Here is an 11,744-nt window from a genome sequence, read left to right on the forward strand (position 1 = left end):
ATCTGGAGGAAAAGGTGAGTAATTTATACCCATTTTAAAGGTGGGTACATGGCAGGTTCGGTGATGAACTGACTAGATGTTGTCCAGACATTTCATACCAGGACAGGGCATTATCAGGACTATTCACCATAAGAACAGATGCAGGATGTTTTATTTGGCCCGTGTGGACAACCCTTATAAATTGAATGATATCTCTTTCTCAGAGATGATTTCTTCTTCTAAAATAATTCTGCTCCCTAACTTTTGAAAGAAATACTTTTAGATGGTTATATTTGTATATCTGCAGCTGCAAAATCTCCTACTTCCAAAGGCCATCATTGGGGAGGTGTGGCCTGTGATATAACAACAGGCCTTGAGGCTTGTTCAGAACTGATTTTTCCACTCTCCTTGGCTCCTAACCATCCATTTACAATTTAGCAGATTTCACCTTCTACTTATCAAAGTTTATATCCTCCCAAGGTGATCACACTACGATTCCACCCAGATGTGGCATACACTTGGTGACACAATTGGAGATGTTTCTGAGATTCCCATAATCCGTGATAATGTTGGTTATAAATAGAAAACTGCCTAGGGGTGACATAAATAATCCAGTGAGGCTCAGACACAGTTTAGGCAGCCTGTGGAAGAACAGGTTATGTTTTCTTGACAATTTAATTGAGGCTTAAGCTAGGTGTGTGGTCCAATGATGTGGTTCTTCTCCCAAAGAGCTTTTTGTTGCTCTTGTTGTTGCTATTGTTGTCATTGTTTATGCAAAACAGCCCCACAGGCTAAGATTAAAAATGAAAAGAGCTGCTCAGTCCCCTCCTATTGTGACTTTGTCTGAAATGTACCAGCCAATGTCCTGCCTAGAAGCACAACAGATATGGAAAGAGGGCTTACTTTTTTTTTTTTTACTTTCACAGGTGGAAGGCAGAAAGAATTTGAGGCAGAAGCAAATAGCAATATATCCCTTCTAAAAGGCAAATGGCACTGTATCCCTATCCCTATGAAAGCATTTCAGGAGAGTGTTTGCATGTGCTTTACAAATAGGAGGTCCTAGATTCACCTCTCAGTTTGAAAGGCAACAGGTGTTGGCAAGGACCACTACCAGATGCCTTGGTGTCACACTGTCATCAAAATAGACAATAGTAAGCAAATAGTTTAGCCAGTAAAGAATCTTTCAAGGCAGTTCCCAAGGGTGATTTGCATTCTAAACATCAGGGGGATTAAAAAAATAAACATTGTATTACTGTATATCATTTGATCCACAGTTAAAATTGTTGGTAGATCCAACACCATTCCTTAGTACACTGGTCAATGGCATGACCTTTCACAGAGGCTTTTCCAGAGGTCACCCATAGTTTCTATATGTGTAATGTCTCAAGTACAAATGATAAGAAATCACAACTGGGATCCTGCACCGCCCAGCACAACAAATGACTGTCAAAGTGGAACTCTCCTACAGCCCACCATCCCCTGGACTCATGGTTTTCCTGTGATAGTTCCTCTGAATGGCCATTTACATTTCCTATGATAACTCCCTTGCTAAAAAGTGGGGTATCAGAAAAGAGTCTGGCTATGCCCAGATGCAAACCAATAGCATCTTCCATCCCAAGATTCTCCAGTGTCTCAGCAGATTATGCTATCTGTCTCCATCTGGAGCACAGCTAGATGCTTCATCCCAGGTCCTCCACCAGCCACGGAAAAGATGTTCAGGGCTAATATCACAACAAAACCTTGAGTCATGGGGGTGGTGGCAGAGGCTTTAGTTGTTGCAGGGGGTGATATAGAATACCAACCTCTTCAATGTCCAAAACAGACGTATGCATGTATATGTCACTAGCGGGATGCTGATTCTTACCTATTTTAAGAAAATATAATGTCTAGAAAAATCTGAAATGCCAGCTGTCTTCAGAAACAGCAAGGGGGAAGTTGATGCATGGACAGTGATGTATAGTGAGATGGGAAAAAGACAGATTTAGTTGGCTGGTGAGAAAGGATATTGCACACAAACCTCTGTTGAGCAGTTAGTACCAAACTATCACATATTTCCAATCTGAGATGCATCTCCTTGTGCAAGTGATGTTAAGGGTGAATAGAGGGGCAATTATGACAAAATTAGGAGTTAATGAGAGATGGACAGGAGATGAAAAGAGGAAGAACTTCACAGTGCTGTCCACCTGTGATGAGTTTTTTCCATAGACTCTATGCCAGTGCGAAGACATTATTGAGAGTCCACACCAACAACTTAAGCAAAGCTATGAGGAAGAAGGTATGTCCCCTCCCATCATTTCTACTAATGCCTTGATTGTTGATCTTGCCGTTAGCCTTCCTAGCATTAACAAATTGAAGATCAGGAACAATTCTATGAATCCAATCCTGGTATGAAGTCAGGCGGATGTACACACCAGGACGGTTCCTCTCAGCACAGCCTTCTCCCCAGCTCACAATACCAGCCAAGACCCATTCTCGGTTCATCTTGCACATGAGGGGGCCACCTGAATCACCCTAGAAAATACAAAGTTGGATGAGAGATGAGTGGAATAGTCAGCATAGTGTGATAGTTAGAGAGTACTTTCCCCAGCCTCACTGTGATGCAGATGTTTTGGACTATAACATGATTTCAAAGATGTGTGACCAGCTTCTCCCTAAACGTCCTTGAAAAATTTCATTTCCTGGACCAATACATACATAAAACTAGTTACCCAACAACTGCTGTACTTCATGAAGGATCCATCTCCCTGCTCAAAAACTTTATCAAAATACATTTTAAAAATAATTTTCTTCTCAAGAAAGAAATGTGCATTAAATGTATGTTATGAGGGGGAAAATGCATCTTTAGAACTGCATATTTGGAGAAATAATAGGGCTGAATGATATTTCAGTATGTATTTAAATATAATTTTAAAACAAAGAAATCACAGGTTAAGATGGCAGTGGGATACAATAGACTTATGAGTGAAACATGTGAAAATCACAGAGAGAAAATAGACGGGTTCCTCAGTCACTGCTTCCTGATTGACATTCTTGTTTCACTGTGACGTAGGTTTCACAACTTGGGGAGGGGTGCAAACTTAGAAAACTTACTTTGGTGATTACAATTCATAGATGAATCCAGTCAGTCTGACCACCCCAAATGTAACCATAACCAAATTTGGGGTATGATGGGGACCGGGGGGGGGGGGACTAACATGATGAGACCCTTGTAGGCCTAGTAAGTCATCTTAGCAACTACAGCTGTAAGATGAATGAGTGAGTTCTGACTTAAACCCAGAGCTGAAGAACCGAAGAACCAAGGGATTGTGCTTTAAACATAGCTAAAGGACCAAACAAGATGGTTCCGCGCAGAGCATTGATGTGACGAAAGTATTTGGCAACCGAGGCGAGGAAAGTCTGAAAACTTGGAAGCTGAAGTGGGGTGCTGTCCAGGTGTGACGAACCATGACCGGGAAGAACCTTATCTCCTGAGTCGCCATGATGAGGAACTGACAGGACAATGGAGAACTTTGAACAGAACGAGTAGCTTTGAACACAGACTGATCTGAACAACCTGTCTGTCCTCCCAGAGAGGAAGTTGAGTAATGGGCTGCAATATTGCAAGACTTCAGCAGCCAAGAGCCAGAGAGAAGAAAAAGTATAAAGACCCTGGACTTTCATCTCCATTTTGTTGGCATCTACCGCGGCAACGGTGTCATCCCCAGCCTTCGAGAATAACTGATCAATGTTCGGCGGAAGGAAAGTGTGTGTGAGTATTGTATGAATGTGTGAGTGAAAGAGCTCTTGATAATCAATGGTTGTGTTACTTGTGTGATTCAATAAATGTTACATGCATGGTGTTTAAAACCAAATTTGGTGTCTCAATGTCTTTCTCAGCCTTGCTGTGAATAGGTCCACGGAGGGAGAGGTTCTCATTACATGCTCTCAGGATAAACAGGTTGCCCTTACAATCTTGGGCATAACACAGCACCCTAACCTGATTATTCTGAATCCTTCCAATGCCTCTTGCTCTCCCAAAGAGTTTAAGAGGACGTATGAGAGGAAGTTTCAGAGGGATGTTTTCTGTGATTTTTATCAGTTTCATATTGCCATTATTGCTACAGGTTGAGTCTCTCTTTTCCAGAATTCCAAAATCCAATATATTCCAAAAACCAAAACTTTTTTCATAGGTAACTTAGATAGTGCTATCTTTGTTTTCTGATGGTTCAGTGTACACAAAATTTGTTTTATGCACAGAATTATTTAAAATATTGTATAACATTACCTTCAGGTTATGTGGACAAGGTGCATCTGAAACCTAAATGAATTTTGTATTTTGACTTGAGTCCCATCTGCAAGATATCTTATTGTGTACATGCAAGCACTGTTATTCTAAAATCTAAAAAATAATAATCTGAAATCCAAAACACTTCTGATCCCAAAAAGTTTGGATAAGGGAGACTCAGCCTGCATTTTGTTTCCACATGCCAGGTTGACTTTTTTTTATTAGAAAAATTGTATACTAATTATCTATTTTAAAGATTAAATAGGAATGGATGGCAAGGAGACAACCCAACTATGATATGATATCAGAGGGTGGACTGCTTAAAAGATAAAAAATTATGAGACCAGTCCCACACCTTGCATGTATCCTTCATGCCCTCAGCATATCCAGCACACATCATATCATCTTGGATTTGTTTCCGGGGCAGGCTTTGGCCCATATCAATGCTGTAAAGTTTTCTACAGGTCTGGCTGTCTATTATGGGCACCTGGAGCTTCTGGAGCTTCTTTGGAGAGGGTAGGTCCTCTGGAATAAAGAACACAAGTTATTGAGAAGAAACCCAAAAACAGGTAGCAAAAGGAACTGGTGGTGTAGTGGAAAGTTTTAAAGAACAGGCACCCATCCTGACAGTCCCTACAGCTACGTGTATATCGCCAAAGAGTGTCCAAAAATGCAGGCAGCCTTGTTACTACCTATCTGTGTGTATGTTTGTTTTACCAACACAGTAATGACAGCACTGCTGTTTATAAGTTTGCTATTCTATATCAGTTCATCCTAAACTGATTATCATATATTGCTGTTCTTTAATGTTTGTTACAAACACATACTAAAGTGCAACCATACACAATTCTCAATCAACTAGGATGAACTGACAATCACAGAACAGTGAAACTGTAAATGGCAGTGTTGTTATTAGCATGTTGTTGTTAACATTGATGACAGCTGCTTTTTTCTTTTATGGAAACTCTCCTCAGATACCAGCAGCCATATAGGGACTACTACTTTGAATAGCATTGGAATAGATGACCTCCAAGACCCTTCCAGCTCTTGATTCTATGATTCCATCACACTGTATTATTTACATTTCTCCCAAAGAAAACAGAAATGTGGACACATAATAGGGCTCCCAGATGAAATACAAAATAGGGCTCCTGTACCTTTAATGCTCATGTGACAAGCAACACTTGCTGAAATTCTGTCTTCTACACAGAACACTAAAGATGCAGGAGCCCTGCCCTGTATTGAACCTGTCAACCCTGGGAGGCAAATAAGCTACAAACAGCTTTTCTAAAAAGATTTATAGGTTGAGCCTCCTTTATCTGGAATTCTGAAATCCAAAATACTCCAAAAATCAAACCTTTTTTCATAGGTGGCTTTTTTCAGGGTTCTTTCTGATGATTTAGTGTGCACAAACTTTGTTTCATGCATAAAAGTATTAAACATGTGCTTTAGGCTATATCTATAAGGTGCATCTGAAACATAAATGAATTTTTTGTTTTGACTTGGGTTCCATCTCCAGAGGTCTCATTGAGTACGTATATGCAAATACAGGTATTCCAAAATTCAAAATGAAATCCAAAATATGGAATACTTCTGGTCCCAAGCGTTCCAGATAAGGGATACTAAACCTGTATTTTTCTTTCTGGACAAATAATTGTTATGTCCTTTCCCAATACTCACGTCCTTCACTGATGTCTCCCCATCCTGTGACCCAGCACTTCATGCCTTGGGGAAACTCCACATTGGCTGTAGGCACACAGATTGGAATGATGTAATCTGTGAATCTCACTGGGTGAGCCAGCCGTACCAAGGCAATGTCACCACTTGTGGCCTCGCCTGCATACCGAGGGTTTCTGATTATGTTTACAACCCCTATGGATTGCTTGTGGGGCCTGGAATTTTCCAGTGTGTTGGCACCCAGCATCACGGTATACTGGAATGGATCATCATCTCTGCAAAGGGATAGATGAAAAATGGCTATGAGGAACATAGCTACAATGACTTATAATTTACCTAGTTGGGAGTGTCTTAGATACTAATTAAAACTAGAGGATGAAATGCTGAAAATGTTGGGACATGGTGGCTCAGTGATTAAGACACTGACTCTGACTATTGCAAGATCAGCAGGTCAGCAGTTCAAAGCCCAAGTGTCGTGGGACGGAGAGAGCTCCTGTCACTAATTCCAGCTTCTGCCAACCTAGCAGTTCAAATGCATGTAAAAGTGCAAATAATTATTAGATAATTAATTAATTAATTAATTAATCAGAAGCATGCACTTATTTCAAATGCATGGAAAATAATGCTTTAACACAGTTTTGTCTGATAGTGAAAAACTTTTACCTGTTTAGTAATTTTGGATTTCAGTTCCCTAAAGCCCCAGAAAATATGGGCAATAGTAAGGGATTGTGGGAATGGTGGTACAAAATATTTGGAAGGTCAAAAAATTAGCCATTGGGTGGAAATACAGTCAAGCAATACATGCATTTTTAAAACAGAAGACAAACATGCAGGCAGTAAAAGAACAACAAGCAAAGGAAGGAAAAATCTTTTCAGAATTAGACTGGATGTGAAAGGAAGAAAGGGAGACTATCCACAATTGCAGGCTTTATAGATATGTAGGTCCTTACTTAAAAGGTACTTGGGTAAGTCCTTACCTAAAAGTGAGTGGCACTTTAAAAAAAATAAAGTACAGTGGTACCCCGGGATACGAAAGCACCGCCTTACGAAATTCCCGGGATACGAAAAAAATCCATAGAAAAAAACTGTTCCGGGTTACGAAGGTTATTTCGGGTTACGAAAAAATTTTTGGTGCTTTTCGGCGCTTTTTCACACGAAATCGCGGCTTTCCTGCGCTAGCGCCTATGGCTTTTTCGGCTTGCGAAGGTTTTCGGGTTACGAATGGTGCCGCGGAACGAATTAAATTCGTAACCCGGGGTACCACTGTACTGAGTTGATCTACACTTTAACTGATCAAAGCCATTTCTGTTTCTGATGTTCACTCTCTTTATTTTCTAGGTACGCATCAAAATCTCCATATATTATTTTCACATAGGCAAGAATGAATAGTGTTACTGGTTTTTTCCCCATTGTGAGAAAGTTCTCAGAAACTGCAGTTATTAAGGACTAGTCACAGTTCAGGATTTATTTGGAAGGTGGGGACACAGAAAGTTGAGCAGAAATTCAGCATATGATTTATGTCTTCATAAGTGGTTGTGTGTGTGTGGGAAATAAAATGTAGTAGCTTCACAACAGTAGTTTTACTTAGGAACTGAGGCGATGTTACAATGTATGGTATCTGTTGTGCAGTGGTAGCCAGTGGAATGACCAATGCGCCACAGCCCTTGTATGCAAGGAGCAACAATACATATGCAACTTCCAATGCACATCTGGACATGAGCTAGGAAGTGCCAGAGCACAGCAGGAGTGCCCAGTGTAAATCACAAGTGTCCAATGAGCTTGAGAAATGCCCCATGCACATCACAAATGCTGGATGTTCACCAGGAGCACCTAAATGTGCATCAGAAGTGCTCAGTGCTTATTGGAACACTGTCACTTGTGGCTGGGTGTTCTTCTTCACAATTCACTAACAGGGGCCTGGTACAGACAGGCCCTTTGCGGTGCGCCCATGATGTGCTAGGTTTGCTCGGGGGCGGGGTGTGCACACGCCCCACAACCCTAGCACGTCATGGGTGCACTGCAGCTGCGTGGCACCATCCAGATGCTGCACACAGTGATGACGTACCAGCAGCACAGCATCCAAACAGGGCTGCACTGCTGGCACGTCATCGTGCCGTCACTGGCGCTTTGGCATGGCGCAAGTGTGTCACAAAAAACGGGCCGCTTCTGCACACTGCTTTCTTGCTGTGCAGCAGCACTGCACAATTTGCCCTTTTTTTTGTTTTTGGTGCTCTGTACTGTGCCAGGGTTTTCTTGCATTTCAGCACCATAGCTAAAGATTCAACGTTATAAAATCTAGACTATGATATAGAATTTCCACCATTATTTTCTGCACATGAAATCGTTGCATATTTTCTTAGGTGCATAAAAGGGCATATTTTTACATTTGTACATTATATTATATTTACATAATGTTTACATTATATTTTACCACAAGTATTTTTCATCCAGAATAACTCCTGAATTTTGAAGATTCTTTTCTGTCCAAGATTATCTGCCTCATAGCTTCCAAACACAATTCCCAACCTATTTTTCATTTATTATTTGAATATTTTAAAATATTCCTTCCATCCCTAATTTTAGGCAGTAACATTTAATCTGCATTTTCATATGCACTCCTGGGATGTTTCAAAGACCACAGTTTACCAAATCAAACCAAGCAATTCCTCTTCCAGCTAATTAAAATATACTTTACTGAACTGGAGCCACTCGATTAAACCAGATCAGAGCTCCTTGCAAAACTTGAGCTCTGTGACAAGATCATTAAGAGACATTTTAATTAATCCCCTTTTAACTGTGGGAAACAGCACTTCACATATATTTCTTCAACTGTTGTTGTTGTTGTTGTTGTTGTTGTTGTGTGCCTCCGAGTCATTTACAACTTATGGCAACCCTAGGGTGAATGTATAATGGGGATTTCTTGGCAAGATTTGTTCAGAGGAAGTTTGCTATAGCCTTCTCCTGAGGCTGAGAGAATGTGACTTGACCAAAGTCACCCAGTGGGTTTCATGCCAAGCAAGGAATTGAACCCTGGTCTGCAGAGTTGTAGTCAGCATTCAAACCACTATGCCATGCTAGCTCTCGTTTCTTCAGCCAGAAGTTGTTTATTAAAATCTCCTGGCACACTGCAATATCTAACTTTAAAGAAGCTTAACAATTTAACTTTTCTTAGCTACTAGTAAGGATGTAAGTCTTTGCTTAATTTATGCTCAGACACAAGAATGAATTCTTTCAAAGATTACAAGAGTTTTTGTATATTTTTATTTCATGAACTTTTGCCAAAAAAAATTGCTTCCCTCAAAAACAAGGCATGAGATCAAAAAGAATCTCTAGGTTACTCACGGTCGGAAACAATGTGCTGCTGTCACAACCCACTCATGGGTGATGAGGGCCCCTCCACATATATGCTTGTCCATCTTCCTCACACTAGCCTGCCATGGCCACTCACCTTCTACAGAATCCTCACCCCCAACATTCCTATTCAGGGCAGTCGGTCGCCCGCATACTGGGGAAAGAAAGTAATACAGGATTACACTCAGCACTGTACAGTCTGAGATGGAAACTACAAGTCTGCCAATAACAATGCATGTTTTATTTATGTCACATCTAGATTTATTGAGCTGTGCTCTGCATTGGCCTGCATTTGAACAGCCCAGCCCATCTGAGCAACTACAGAATGCAGCAACCTAGGTGTTGACAAAGACTTACATGGTATCCTAGAAGTGTCTGGTGGCTTAAGTGATCATGGGGTGGTGACTCCACTCTGGGTTTCAATATGGAATTTGAAGAAGCTATCTATCCAAGGAGTTGAACCTATTTTGGAGTCAAGACTCAACATAGGTCACTCCATCAGTGAGTTTATTGTGCTCAAGCAAGCAGCCATTTCATACAGATGCAAAAAAAATGCAAGAAGAGACATCTGGGATAGCTCCTTTAAAGTTCATAGTAAAAACACAAGTGGATTCATCTTCCACTGACATCATATCCACCATCTCTTACTGGGTAAACAAACTGTATTGGGTTCTCTTTCATTTCTATACCCATTTCAAAGTGTTGGTGACAGTATTTGGTGACAGGGCAGGCCCAAGATCTTTTGTTGTTAATAGTTGATACTCCCCTCCCATTCCACATGTGACTGACAACTGCACTGACTGTTGACTCCAACATTGATACTGTTGATAGGACAGCATCCCCCACTGCCTATGTGAGGGCAACCAGGAAGCCTAGGGTGTATAGAGAAGGCTATGTGCTTCTGAAAGATCTGTCCATTCCCTGCCCCCTTTATGATTTACAGCTGAAGGCAGCCACCTCACTCTGACTCATGATTATGCAAGCCCTGGCTATATATGTATACGCTGTCCAATAACAAGAGTTAAAACTATTACAGTAGAAAATAAATAAATAAATAAATAAATAAATAAATATCAGTTACAAAAGACTCAATGCAAACGGTCATATCATGATGCCTAGAGCACATCTTAGATTTTACGCCATGGGCAGGTTTACTTTATCTATTTTATTGTTTGTATGTACAGTGCTGTGTAAATCTACAGCGCTATATAAATAAAGCATAATAATAATAATAATAATAATAATAATAATAATAATAATATGCAAGAGTTGTAAATGAGGATTGTTTAACAACGTGTTTGAGCTAAATGAAAACTTACCATGACGAGCCCGGGACAAATGAGAACCTGAAACAAAAAGAGGGGATGATTGTTTCTTTTGCTCAGGTGAATGCGACGGTCAAGAGCACCTGTTATCAGCTTCGGCTGATCCGCCAGCTGCGCCCATACCTGGCCCAGAGGGACCTAGAAACTGTTGTACATGCTCTGGTAACCTCGAGATTGGATTTCTGCAATGTACTCTACATGGGGCAACCCTTATACCAAACTCGGAAGCTGCAAATGGTGCAGAACATGGCAGCCCGGCTGGTCACTGGTGTTTCCAGGACCAGCCACATAACACCGGTATTGAAAGATCTCCATTGGCTGCCCATCCGCTTCCGGGCTCAATATAAGGCGTTGGTGATTACCTATAAAGCCCTAAATGGCTCAGGCCCAGGATACCTAAAGGACCGCCTCTCCCCGTACATTCCGCCTCGCACCCTCAGAACGTCTGGGCAGCAACTACTGAAGGTGCCTGGGGCTAGATTATCCTCCACCACATGGAGGACATTTTCCACCGCTGCCCCAGCCCTTTGGAACACGCTGCCCACTGAGCTCCGCTCGACTACCACCCTGGCCCAATTCAGGAAGGACCTGAAAACCTTCCTGTTCCAACAGGCATTCCCCGACTAAAAATCGTGTGGGCCTCCCTCCTCTTTCGTGGCCAAGAGGTTGGGCTAATGGGGCATTTTAGCCTGTTTTTATTGTATTTGGTTGTTTTATGTATATGTATTTATTCTGTTTTAATTGTCTGATTGGAAGCCGCCCTGATCATGGGAAGGAGCGGGGTACAAATAAAAACTTTATTATTATTTATTTTATTATTTGCACTACAGTAATATCCTACATCTGCTACATAGTTATCTATGTGTAACTACATAACACCTCCTGGCACAGCTTAAGAGTCAGCAGCCATATTGAGTGAAGGAGGTCTGTTCTGCACAAAAACCATTATGAAAACATGTCCCCCCTAAAAGAGACATAGGCCTGTTACAGACTGCCCAAATAAAGCTGCTTCAGGTCTCTTTGGAGGTATGCTGTTTAAATGATGCATGCATCCTAAGAATCCGGAAGCTGCACCAAAGCTGCACTCCAGTGCTTAGGAATGAAGTGTGGCTTTGGCGCGACCTCCGGACTCTTAGGACCCATGCATC

The 11,744-nt window shown here is 41.3% G+C and overlaps 1 protein-coding gene across 1 annotated transcript in view; it reads right to left on the reverse strand.

Moving 5' to 3' along the window:
• Positions 1 to 2,187: 2,187 nt before the first annotated feature.
• The window catches only part of LOC121933783 (serine protease 27-like), a 23,122-nt gene continuing 13,565 nt past the window's right edge, over positions 2,188 to 11,744 (reverse strand). The window contains exons 2-6 of the mRNA XM_042473771.1: positions 10,591 to 10,617; positions 9,263 to 9,425; positions 5,924 to 6,195; positions 4,599 to 4,768; positions 2,188 to 2,490 (exon numbers count right to left, since the gene is read on the reverse strand). Coding sequence (XP_042329705.1) covers positions 2,188 to 2,490; positions 4,599 to 4,768; positions 5,924 to 6,195; positions 9,263 to 9,425; positions 10,591 to 10,617 — 935 coding nt within the window. The remainder of the gene's footprint in view (positions 2,491 to 4,598; positions 4,769 to 5,923; positions 6,196 to 9,262; positions 9,426 to 10,590; positions 10,618 to 11,744) is intronic.

This window comes from Sceloporus undulatus, chromosome 6 (genome assembly GCF_019175285.1).
Source record: "Sceloporus undulatus isolate JIND9_A2432 ecotype Alabama chromosome 6, SceUnd_v1.1, whole genome shotgun sequence".
NCBI classification, from domain to species: domain Eukaryota; kingdom Metazoa; phylum Chordata; class Lepidosauria; order Squamata; family Phrynosomatidae; genus Sceloporus; species Sceloporus undulatus.